General features: G+C 34.8%; 1 protein-coding gene across 1 annotated transcript in view; it reads right to left on the bottom strand.

The window, feature by feature from the left end:
* The window catches only part of EXOC2 (exocyst complex component 2), a 127,304-nt gene that overhangs the window by 79,943 nt on the left and 33,485 nt on the right, over nucleotides 1-13,876 (bottom strand). Inside the window, exons 6-7 of the mRNA XM_083883970.1 lie at nucleotides 12,074-12,198; nucleotides 230-310 (exon numbers count right to left, since the gene is read on the bottom strand). Coding sequence (XP_083740096.1) covers nucleotides 230-310; nucleotides 12,074-12,198 — 206 coding nt within the window. The remainder of the gene's footprint in view (nucleotides 1-229; nucleotides 311-12,073; nucleotides 12,199-13,876) is intronic.

Raw genomic sequence — 13,876 nt, forward strand, 5'->3', positions numbered from 1 at the left:
AGTAAACACTTAGAATATCTTTATTTTGATATATATTTGCTGGCAAAGTCGTGGCAACTGTTTCTACTTCTTTCAAAAGACGCATTATCACACCCTGGAACCACTATCACCAAACAGGGAAGGGATGAGAGACAGTTGTCTACTTTCTACAATATTCCTAGGAAAATATTAAGGTCTGTTAGAAAGTCCAAAGTCCATAAATAGTTGCTGCTGGAAGGACAAAACTTACTGTTCAGTACATTCTCCAGTTTTTGCGTCATGGATCCTTCTACTTTTTCCGTTCCATCCGCTTCCAGTTTTTGATGGATTGCTGGAATAAAGTGTCTAGTTAAAACGCAGAACATTTTAATAGGTGGGAACACATTACATCAAAGTGACACTTTTAAACATTTTTAAAATTAAAAATAAAGTGTTATTCTTCTTTTTAGACACAAAAAAATACAAACATGCTTCATGGCAGCAGAGTCTAGTGGAGGACAGGGCTCAGAGCCAGACACTGCAGAATTTTAACCATTACTTTGACACTGACTTCCTGTATCTTCTTGAACAAGACAGTAATGCTTAAGGAAAAAAACCCACAAACCTATGGACAGAGCAATCTATTAGCTATTATAATTTAAATTAGCCATCTTGTACAGGTATTAATTAAAAACTGTATTTTGAAAAGAACCATTTAAACAAATAATATTTCTGCTTTGTAAGTCACTGTTGTCACAAAAAAGAAATTACCAATAATTAAAGGGTAGAAAGAGAGTCACTGGTAATCTGGATGATCCCCAAATCAAATGGTAGAATATTCCTCCATCACTTCTTTTCATCCATAAAAAGACATTACTAAAACACAATTTATGAGTTTCTTAGAGCATTAACCACTATCATAATGTTTTTGTGTAATTTTGCTCAAAACAACAGGAAAACAGAGGGAAGGTTGCTTTTTTTTTAAAACAAAATGCTATTTTTCTCCTGTCCTAACATGCTAAAATCCCAAACTCTTATTTCCATGTGGTATTATAATCGAGGTGGAAATGCACATTACTAGCACGTATTTGTCTTTTTACTGTAATTTACTCTAATTTCTTTTTCAGAGAGGGGGAAACTTAGCAGCACAACCTGATGACACTACCTTACTCTGAAAACATGAACAATGAATGTAGTGTAGGTAGTCCTTTCTTCTACCTTCCTCCTCTCACACATCCCTCCCTCTCTCTTCTACTGTTCAGCACAACCAGCATAAACCAGTATTTCTCTCTTTTAAGGTATTATTCCTATATATATGCAGCACATATAAAATATGATTTTCCTTTCAGATTTTTAATCTGTTAACATGTAAAATCTGCTCTATCAGACAGCCATCAGCTCCTATTGCTTTAGATATATTTGAGACTTAAAAAAACCCTCCTACTGCTTTCTGCTGGTTCTCAGCAGAATGGAGTGAAGCTAAACTACCCTTGAAAACAGTGATACCCAGTGCTTTGAAAAAAAGCAAGTAATCGTATATTTTTGGTCAAAACACAGATACAGTTCTGAAAGCAGCCTCTCAATTGTTCCAGCTTATCTTGCTCCCATTTGTATGGCAGAGCAACCTAAGCTTCCCACTGGATTCTTTTAAGGTGAAGCACTCCAAGACTACAACTGATGTGCTTCCAGTCCACTGGGCGAAATTTCAACTAGGTCTGAAATATTGCCATAAACTGCACATACCATGCATACAGAGGTGCCATTGCCATCTGGTTTCCTCTCTGGTGCCATCTCTACTTGCCCATGCCATGTAGATGCAAGCTAACAAGTGAACAAGGACAGAAACCCTGTGGCCTCAGTCCTACTGCAAAGTGTGAGTGAGGGCGGCTATTCTGAAACAGGATGGTCCTTTAAAGTCTCCAGCCCTTTTCAAAGGAGGAATTTTCACTGAGGAAAGCAGAGGTGAATAACGCCAGTGTGTAATTAAAAAAAAAAAAAAAAAAAAAGGAAAACTACATCATTCTCAAACACCCAAATCTGACCCTTCAATCCCTTGGTCCTACACAAAGAATTATAGGAAGTCTTGCTTTCATGAAAATAGAAGAGCAACTCCATTTTCATTCCTAAAGTCATCAGAGGGGTTAAAAAATCTAATTAGAACACCATATTTCTTAAGACAATCAACCCTTAAATGAAATGAACTAAACCAAACAGATTCTTGCATATTTTAAACACAGAGATCTATCTTAAAAGATGGTGCATCATTAACTGCTGCACATATTTTGTGTACAATGTGGACAGCACTTACCAACAAGAATACTTCCACAATTCTATAACACAAACATTAGTGGCTCTACTGACATTATTCCATTTCTATATATCATTTTCAGTCAGAGGCAGCCAATTACTGTAGTGCAATTAACGTTAAATACTGAAAAGCAAGTTCAGCAGAACAGCAACCACAACATAAACAGACATTTTAAAGCCAAATGTTGCAAGTACTATTGCAATCACATCAAACTGTAATGACTTTAATTTACATATTTTAAAATCATTCTATGAAACATACTTTAGAAAAATACTTTAAAAATAGGCATGGATAAAAATCCAAGTTGCATATTGCCTCAGAGATTTTTAAAATTTAGCATTTTGGAACCGTTTAATAACATACCATTAAGAGCTGACCAATTCAATATCATGTAGTTCAGGGCACACTTATGCATTCCCCAAAGTGACCCATAATATCTAAACCACTACCAAAGCATATATACTGGCAACAAAAGGTAAAATATGATGAGGACTTTTTTCTTGTACATAAGTTTTAAAGGAGCATTATTTACCATGTTAGAACTTTCAAAAAGTCTCGAAATGTAGCTTCTTATGAAGGTAGCTTATTTAGAAATTATGATGATATTAAAGTTAAAATATCATGATCTTTAACCAGTTTCTGGAAGTTAAAATACATCTTGACAAAGCACTTCTCTTTCTCATCTTATTTAGAAAAGAACATACAATAGCAATACACTATTTCCTCCTCTTCCTTTCAGAAGGTAGAAAATAATTTTTTTTCACATTGGTAGCTTTTGTGCATAGCAACCTGGAGAACTGTATTCAAGAATCTTAGTTTTAAAATTTTGATGCTGGAAACCCAGGAAGAATGGTCCTATTAAATCAATTCATCACGCACTTTCAGACAGAGAAAAGTATGTCAGCGGGGCAAAAAAAATAAAAATAAACCAAGGTGTTAAATTTCAGAAACTTGGAAAGCATTGCAGAGTACAGATAAAGGCATATTAAGCATATGTAGCTAGGAATGTAAACGAAAAGGCGTTTTTGAACCATTGTCTGAAATAAGGTATTTTAGGACATTCTGTGAAGTCTAAACCTACTGAAATTACTTTCTGTTCTCAAAATAAATTTGTTATATTTCCTTCTATATGTTTAAGCTACTTTGTTTACTGTAGCTATTTTTACACATCATATTCAGATTTAGCAATAGTTACATTCATTGTTTTCCAAAAGAAAAAAAGTCTTAAGTTTTCGCAGTGAAAAAGGCTTTCTAATAACGTCTGAGCTTACTCTATTTGCAACAAATGATTTTGAAAAAGCTAAGTGCGTGTTCCTTCCATGGGGACCAGAAGAAAAGTCTTTGATTTAGAAGTTTATTCAAGTGAAACTATATGCAGTCAAGAAAAGTATCTGTCGACCTCATCTTTGGAAGGAATCTAGAGATACTCAAGTTTATCTTTTTCTCTTAAAGGGCTAAATCCATCTAATGATATTGTTTGGGACAACCCCTGCTCTCCTGTACTCAAAGGGCTTCCTTTTGCTAGATCTAGCAATCACACAGCTGCAGGGCAGCTGAAGTGAGATCATTTGGTGCAAAACCAGCTCACTAAGGAAGAAATGTTGTTTTATTGATCAGCGAGCTTTCATCAGTTGCAGCACTGCAGTATAAGGAAAGGAGCATCTGGCCAAGATGGTGGAAGGGAAGGTGGAAAGCCATCCTACTCTTCCCACACTACTCAGTACTTAAGATTACCTTCAAATGCAACTTACCCTCAACTCTTCACCGGCTGCAATAAGAAGAGTAAGGAGAAAATTTTAGGTCTTTAAAGGCTTGAACTAAAGGATGAATGGAATTTTTCTTGAACTGCCAGTTACCCTGGATTTACCTGATACAAACCGTACAAGTTGGAAAAGCAGTTGGAAATGTAGCAGAATCTATACCTTATTTTTAGGAGCTTTACTGTAAGAAGCATACAATAAATAAAAATGAGGAAAGGCTACATCTGGATGCTTCAACTAAGCCAGATAATTAACTGTATTTTGTATCATCTTCGCCAGTAAGTGCTCACATTTCCCAGCTAAGGCAGAATATTTAAAGGCTTGCAAACTTCACAGCTGCAGGCAGATACTGATTAATAAGAGTGAAGAAACGAAATTTAAAAATTCACAACCTCTAACTGTGACTAGATACACCAGAACACATGCAAATTTCAATCCGGCAAATAAGCCATAATACAGACCTTGAATTAAAATAAACTGCAATTAATTAATTAATTGCTACTTGTGTTGAAAACAATTTTATTTAATCTAAGAAAGGATACGAGGTTTTTTGTTAGATTTATGGCAACCATAAATCTAGTAAATTAAACCACATGTGCTAGGATCATGAAGCTTTTCATTTGCAAATTTCATACTTGATTTCCTCATTAGATATTATTAAAACATATTTTGAGATAGGACCAGGCATGGCATTCTCAAAAGTTCCTCAGCCTAACTCTCAGCTCAAAGCAACACACATTTGAACGTTTTCTACCATTTTCTGACTAAAGGATGGCTAGAAATGCATTTGACATATCTGAAAATCTTACTCATTTTCACAGAAATGTGGTTAAAGAAAAAAAAAGACTTGAAATAAATCACATCCTTTTAGTCAGATGCAGAAAACAGATGGGGAAAAAAACACAAGGAAGGGCAAGGCCGACTCAGCAAAGTATTTCCGAAGATCTGATGTGGTAACTAAGAACATGGAACCAAAAAACAGTAATGGAGGAATGAATAATCCATGTTAGAACACTGCCAGGATTCATGCCCAATGCAGGAATAGAAATGCCTCTGGTTTCCTTTACTGGAAAAGTAATGATTTTTTGTAATTTTATCAAAATATAAGGAGGTTATTGATGAAGACAGTATCCCTATGTAAGGTAAAAACTGTTCTGAATGGATTCAACAGGACTGCAGGGCTGCATATAAAGAGGAAAGCAATAGAGACAGCATGCCCTGAACAGAGCTCTTAATCCATTACTCTACGAACATCTATTACAAAAAAAAAGTAGTTTTCTTTTTCCTATGGCCATTAGTGCTAAGTCTAGTTTGGTTTGATCATTCCTGCACTGCCCCTTGAGAATTCTGGATATTTTTGTATTGGAATAGCAAACTTGGCTTTGTTTTGGTTAATATTATTAATCCTAACAAAAATGACAAAATACTGAACAGAATGCAGTATTGTCTTAAGTGGCCTTTTAATGTTTTGTTTCTCTAGCATTTACTTCTTCAAGCTTGTTTACCAACACAGTGGAAAAAGTCAAAGAAAATGGACAGACTTAAGATGATATTTTAAGTGAATTAAAGCATAGTGCTAGGAAGGGAGGCTTTATTGGTATATAGACCCTGAAAATTTTAGTCTAAAAACATTATGAGACCAGACAACTTGTTCTCAGATGGATTTATATTAAAGCAAGTCTGGTATCTCTGGGCAAATATCTTGGAAATAGATAGGAAAATGTGGGTTATTATTCTGCCTATGGATGCACTAAAAATTCCAGGACTGGATCCAGGCCTTTGCCAGAACACTTCAGAATTAAAGAGTACAGAACATGCTATTCTCTCTTTACTGGCACTAACTTTCTGCATCTGTGAAAGGTAAAAATAGTAAAAATAAAAGCAGCTTTTAAATGTTGCATTTAAAAGGTGGTATGGAAATTAAAATGGAATAATGTAGTATGAAATTAAGGTGGTTTTATGGCTTGCAGGATAAGTCTGGGTCAAAGTCAATCATAGGTAGGTTTTTTGCACACTTGTTGCAAAATTTGCTGTTTGAAAACGGCAATTATAAAATTTATTTCTCTTTCTATATGCTTTACTGTTTTTCAAATTCTAACAAAAAAGTTAACTTACCTGAAAAAAAATAAATTCATAAAATATGACAGCCACACAGTAACTATAAGGTGCCAAAGCTGCATCCCTTTAGAGAATTTCTGCTAGTAATTAGCTTACATCTCTAAAACAGTAACTGATGAAGAAGCGACATGAGCAGTCTGCATAAAAGCAGGTACAGGCTTGGGCAGAGAATTTTCACAACAGCCTGTGACAATTCTTGCTGTTTCCCCATGTTTTCTAATCAATTTTCTCTTGCTTGAGACAAAAAAAATTCTGACCCCCTACAGAATGCCATGCTAGTACCAGCATGAAAGGAAAGTTTGAGCCTTTCATCAATTGTGATAACTTTTACTTTTATAAAGTTGCATTACGGTAACCATTGGTCTGCTGCAAAAATTGACCCTAAGAACTGCATGAAGAGGAAGCATTCACCCTTGACTAAACTACCACCACTTAGATACTTTGTAGCACCCCTTTGTCAGGTCATCTTTCCCTCAGAATACATTTCTCATTTTAATGTCCCTCTTGTTATCTATCTAGCGCTGAAAGACCAGGACACAAGTTTTCAACAAGCAAAATTAAATTAAGTTTAATTTAGCATGGTTATTTTTAGAATGCCTAAATTAGCACTTTTTTTTTTTTTTTTCATTTTGAATGCTGAGAAGGTCTATAAATGTAAGGACAATATATGAAGCAATGATAGTACTTATCATTCTCATTCAGCTTTTGTCTGTTAGGGTAGCACAAAGATGATTCAAATATTCAGACAGGAGGACCCACTTGGAAAGCAAGACAGTGAGCAGAGAGCACATCAGCTATTACTTCATGATGACTACATGGAGGCATGATCATAATTCCTAACTAGAAATAATCTAACTTGCCCCTACTATGGGGCACAGAGATGCAGGGGAACTGCTACTCCCAAGTGACTGATATGCTCTCAGCATTATGTGATGCATGTGATACATGCAGCACCACTTTTGTATTTTGCCAGTTTGTTTCCATAGCCCTATTCTTCTTATGCTCTGCAAATTATCATTAAAATCACTCACTAGCTGTAACAGCAGATTGTTCTTACCCTGCAAAGACAATATTCTATCACTTGAAGTAGAATGAGGAAGACAACATTAATAGACACACATCACACAGAGAATTAGAAACAGAGCTATTCCAGGTATTTCAAGTCACCTGCACAACATCTAGGTAGCAATCATATATTTGAATTTGATTTACCGAAATTCATAGGTTTAAAAAAAATCCATACTATTTGAAAGAAGAGACACAAGAGTAAAGTAAAGCAAAAGTGTGAATTAGATTCGTTACAAAACAATGTGACAACCACAAAACTTGGTGGATATACCATCCCAATGCCACACTACCAAGCAAAAGCAGTGATGCACTAGCATTTAATCGGACAAAAGAAAACCATTTCAAAATTAATCATTAATCTAGTTTGCAAACAGAATCACTAATGAAAAATTGTGCTGGCTTTATATAATCTCTTTAAATTCAAATGTAACAGAACTCCTTGAAAGTCTGAATCGAAGGGACACATTTATGACAGACTAGAATCACTTTTTAGCTTCTCAAATTCCCAGTCTGGCTCAGAATTGAATATAGTTCAGGTGATATTTTTTGCTTTACTTTCAGAGAAAATGAATTTAACAGACATAATGGCAGCAGCACAGACTTATTCAGCTTGAATCCAATCCTGGATCACTAACATGCTCATTCTAAGAATATGCCTTAGGGAATGAACTGTAAAAATAGTTTATAGGAAGAAAAAACCCAAACCAAATAAAAAAAAAAAAAAACACGGGCATTTGCCAGATTAGGATCATTTCAGCCAGGTAATTTCAGCCACACTATCCTAGCTTATGTATTAGGAAAGGTAGCAGACAAAAGGCCAACTATATATAGTCTAAGGTCCCTATCATGCAGGTATTCCCACAGGCCACAGATCTGAACAGGAGTGGGAAAGGGAAAAAACGAATAGTGCTATAATTGTCAGCAGTGCTTCTTTAGTACAGACTTCCTGAAAATCACAAAAAAATGTGTTTGTAGTTGCAATTACAAAAAAAAATGTTGCCATGGCAAACTAGAGAGCCAAATCTAAATCACAAATTTGTTCACGATATCTGTGTTTTAAAGAGATTACAGCATCTTCTATACCTGCCAACAGAGATGTCGTACGTATGTTTTTGTGTACATGAGCGACTGAAGTAGTCATTTCCCTACTTCTTTCCCTTTGTTTAAATAAGAAGAAACTGCAGCCTTAGGTTCATTGCAAAGAGCATTTCAGAAAACAATATACTGAAAGAAAATTAATTTGCTAACTTTCCTAATGACTTCTGTGTGGGACCCAATTTGCTCATGACGATAAAATATGTCTTAACTACAGACATATAAACAGTCACCCTTTTAGGAATGCTACATCCTAGGTTGCAACTAGAATTACAGGAAATGAATCAGCTGAACTCCCCGACACTGACAAGTGGGTCAAGTTGAGATAAACCCTGCTCCCCTCAGCTCAGTTTACAGCTCCCTTCAGCTGACGAAACAAACTTCCTGTTGAACATCTCCTCTGCAGAGTCACTGTCAAACTGTCAGCCAAGCTAACAAGCAGAGAGACATGGGGATCTGATAAGGCTGTTCTATTTTCCCAGAAATTAAACCAAACAAGGATGAGTTCTGGTCTATTTGAGATCTTATTTTCTTAGTAAACAGCCTCTAAATCAAAAAGTACAAAAAGCATCTTAGCTTTTTATGCTTTCCATTGCTTATTTATGAAAATATTAATAGTCATTTAAATGTGTAATAGAGTCTGATAGTACCCTTAAGGTCAGACAGAACTTACTGGTCCTAACTAATGAAGAAAGCTGCACAATAATCAGTAACTCAGAGTTTCCTTAATCAAGGTAATATATTTGAAACAAACATTGTTAAATGTATATGAGTTTAAAAAGCATGTATAAAAGCTGTAGAGGAGTATGAAGTAACTGGAGAAACAAGTGTTACACCTCCTAATGTGATCCTCCTACGAAAAGTTATCCTGTACTAATTTAGGGAGACTTAAGAAATACCTGCTCACAAGTAGCTCCGTTCTATAACTACACTGCAACAGACCTGCAGTTTAGGAAGAATAACCACTGGGGTTAGATGTGTTCTAGGATATCTAAAGGGGAAAATTGAGAGTCTAAATTTTTGCCCTCAAAAAACCTGTATCTATAGAAAATAAATAAGATTTTAGAAATCTTCCCAAAGCAAGAGAGTTTAAAAAAAATCTTAAGCAAAATGAACCAACTCAGAACATTTTAAATCACATTGGAAGACAGATAAAATGTATTCAGTAAGGGTTTTCCCTTGAGTCACTTTTCATCTGTGACAGCTGTATGCTCAGCATCAAATAAAAGTTTGCAGAACAATAGCTATGTCCCTAAGAGTTTGTGCTAAAACAACTGTTCAGCTTTCAAATATAGACTACTCCTCATGTAGCTTTGTTGAAAGGCACACAAATTCTAGTTGCACTTTTTAAAAGGAGAAAATAAGACATTAAAATTTGCCTTTACATGTGTAAGGGGAGAAAAGTGCCATCATATCATCTTGCACAATCACTGCCTAGCCAGATTATATTTTTAGTTTAATGTCCTTCTGTTATAAAGCTTGAATTTCATAACTTTATGCTCAAGAATTAATGGGGAGTTTGTTTGCTTGGGTGTTTTTGTTTGGTGGTTTGCTGTTGTTTGTTTATTAAATCTGCATCTGAGCTGTTTCTCTAGAACAATGCTAGTAATGCTTACTCTTAATTCTCAGCGTCTTTCATTTGAGAAAACTTGAGTGATCAAATGTTCAGGAAAAAGCTTTGACATCTGGCATAGGTTTGGATGATGGCACTGAAGAAGTCCTTTTTTTCTTCTTGCTACTGGAAACCATATCCAACTTAACAGTTGATTGTACCTATCACAAGTTCAAGTCTTTAAAAAGTTATGCAATTTTTCCAGCTATACTCTCTCAAAAATATCCTGCATAAGGAGGAAGAACAGGCAAATAAGTAGTTCTGCACTCAAAACTGAAATTCATATGCCATAAAAGTGGGTTTATTGACTGAAAAGAAGCAAAACTCCTTTTGCACATGCATTTAATATGACATATGAACAGAAAAATGTGTATTTTAATGCTACGAGAAGGTATTTGGCTTGAGTGACTTGTACTGCATCCTCATTAAGAACTTGGGTTCAGAATTTAAAAATGAAGTATTATATTGATGTTGCCCTTGAACTTCAGCTCAAGGTTTTGAATTTATAAGAGTGAGGGTTTAAGTCTCTAACTTCCTTTTACAACAGCATCAAGATCACTCTTCCATTATACCACTTTACCTCACTGTACAAGCTGAAAGTCTGCTTCCTTTTGAGCCCTAAAGGGAGATCACTGAGGGGAAGACAAAGCCAAGCCATTTTGCTTACAGACAGAAAGTGACATCAAGAACCACGTGAGTCATCCCAAGTTTAAGTTCATAATTTAGCTAAAGGACTGCACTGATAAACCCTGATTTTAGGTAAAAATAACACTGATAAAGGTAAAAGATGCAAAAAAATATTACAGCTTACAATTCTTTAAAAATTGAGAATACAGTAGTTAATAAAATAAATGAGGTTGCATTCCCTGTCATTTTTTTATTAATATTTCTCACATTACTACTTGCTTGTTAACCTTCTCATTTATCAGAAAACCAGTCTCCAAAGGCAAAATGCTACTAAGGGGTGGAACAAAAGAAAATTACTCAGTTGTGCTCAGCTTTTCTAAAACACATTTATGGTCTGCCTTATCTTTTTTCAAATCCTACTAAGTACTTGCTGATCCAAAAAAATTATATTCCAAGGTAACAAAAACTACTTTTTATCCATAAAACTACTTTTTATCCATACCAGCAACTTCTTGAAAACAGAACTCTCAGTCTTTTAGAGTATTTGATATTCTGTATGCAAAGCAGATTTGGTTGTGAAAAACAAGCCACATTTCAATATTTATTTGGGATTATGTTTGAGACAATTTAAGAAAAAAAACAGAATTTCAATATTTTCAAGATGTGTAAGAATTACAAGAAAAACCTATTATTTTTCCTAGCATTTAATGAAAACTCAGCTTAAAAAGGTGAAAGAATGCCAAATAATAGTTCTTCTTAGAGCCTTTTCCTATGAGTACCACCACATTCCTCAGGTTTTCTGCTAAATTCTCTAATACTTTTGTTATTGAACCTAGTTAGATTTTGGCCAAAGGGGCCAATGACCAGGATGGATAATTGGCATAGTGGTAAATGAAAAAACTATTGAGGATGGTTTCCTGGGCACTGTAGCTGTCTTATCCAGACCAGAGCCTCACTAGACAGGACTACAGTAGCCCACAATGAGGTTTGACGGGCGAGACATTTGATGCTTTAAGAGTGTGTCTGTGTGTATCTATATACAATAAATATATATATAAAAATGGCAACTATGGTAATCTCACTAGTGTGCTGCATTTTCCCAATGGCAAGCAGAACACAAAGACTCTCTGATTTCCCAAAGTAACAAGTGTCTGGATATTCATATAAATATTACCATCTGACTATTGAATACGACATCATAAAATCAATTTTTTTCTGTTTTCACAGTTGGCAAGTCATCTTAATATGAACTCCAGTTTAACACTTCTCTTTCTTGCATTTGTGGTCTAAGCAATTTGATCAAATGCCTTCAATTCCTGTAAGATACAGTCGGTGACATCTTTTGCAAACAAACCACAATCAGCTAGCCTGTTCTAGCTTGTGACTAACACAACACAGATTTTGGCTCAGTATACAATTTTAGTACAGACTGCGAAGAGAAATAATATTTTTAGTATTGAATTCAACCATGTATGCACATAAGTATTTTCTTTTATACTGCACTAAGTAAGTGCAAGGCATCTTTACCTGACAGAGCATCTTGTGCCTCAAAAAATGTGCTGAGACCTCCTTTCACATAAGCTAGACTCCCTTCATTTTTCTTATTGGCTTGTTTCTTCAAATTCACAACAGCCGTTTTGAGCTGATCAAAACTGAAAACAAACAAGAAAAACTCAGAGACATTCAAACAATAAGATCAGTTAATAAATAAAGAGAACAAACTACTTGGAAAATAAAGCGACTTACTTTCAGAACAACTAGTAAGAGTCAAGTAATTGCTAATGAGCATGCTTTTCAATAATGAGAATTTATTCTTAGTCCAAAAATCTCAGTTTTTTATTTTCAACCCTAAACAGAGGGCTCCTATCATTTGTGATGGAAGAGATTTCTTTATAACACAAGCTAGTCAGGATGTTTCTTCTAAATATGCAACATTGCTCTTACTTAACTGTCTGTACTACATGAAATAGGTGACAGTAGAATTCACTACACCTAGTACACAGTAGATTAACTACTGAGATATTAATAGCCTCTTTAATAATGACATTTGTTTAACTCTGCAGCTTTATTCACAATCCTTTCTTACTTTTGTTTCTGAATTAATTTAATATTTTTATGTTCATTTGGACATACAGTTCAGAATCAAATACAATATTAGTGCAAAATAAAGAAAAGCTAAAGAGATTCCTGCTTTATGAAGGTATGGTTTTTATAAGCAATCTGCTGAAATACTTTTGAAAGACATTTCAAGGGCAATATCAACTGCCAACTCATCATTGTTGTTGATATGGTAGCTTTCTTTTTATCTTAGTTTCCCAATATTTCTCAATTTTGCCAGTTTACATTTGATTTCACATCTTTACTTTTTGCAAGCACCTGCAATTAATTGAGAAGTCTTACGTTATGAATAAATCTTCAGTAATTGTAGATAATTTTTTGTTGTGAATAAATCTTCATTAATTGTAGATCATTTGATTAATATGACCTCAGTAGTTATATTACTTGATTAACTATAAAACCACCACCATGAACAAGCTCAGAAATACAAATATAGCAAATAACTTTCATCCTTAAAGTTCTTCTTCCTAGCTGCAGGCCAAAGCAATCTCCCTAATACAAAAAAAAGCTGACACAAACACCTGCACTACACCTCTGTGAAGTGAGAGATCATAGAAGTAGAAAACGAATACATAAGACAACTCCATCAGTATTCTGCTCATTTTAAAAAGAGCTGGTACAAAAAGACACATTAAGATAACAAACCAAATTTCAGCTCAGGCAATGAGAAGGCTATCACCACCTGCTGGGAGACAAAGCACACTGGTGCACTTAGAAGCATTTTTCTTTTTATACTGATGATGTCACAACATTATGCCTAATTTTCTGTTTCCATCTGCTGGACAGAAATAACATTACTCATTACTCATTGGATTGGTCCACTTGGGCATATGAGAAGTACTTACCAGCAGCATTTTCAAAATAACAAAAATCTGTATAGTTCTCCTCTTAAGCACTGTTTCATGTTATCTGATGATCTAACAGTGTGTCAAAATAGTTTATTTCTATTTAACAGGATCTTTCCAGGTTAAAAGAAATGGTTAAAAGGATGTTATACTGATTTCTTAAAAAGAATGTCCTTCAAAGGAAAACCAGACATAAGCTAACCAAAATGTCAGTGCACCACACATTTACCATTTCCAATAGCTAAGGTTATGTAGAGGACAAGAACTAAACCATTGCTGTTTCCAGAAAAACAGCACAAATTATATGGGACAGATACTTCTACAATTCTAGAGTATTTTTAAGACTACACATTTTGAATTGCGAAGA

The sequence above is a fragment of the Zosterops lateralis genome (genome assembly GCF_965231275.1).
Source record: "Zosterops lateralis genome assembly, chromosome: 1".
Taxonomy (NCBI): Eukaryota; Metazoa; Chordata; class Aves; order Passeriformes; family Zosteropidae; genus Zosterops; species Zosterops lateralis.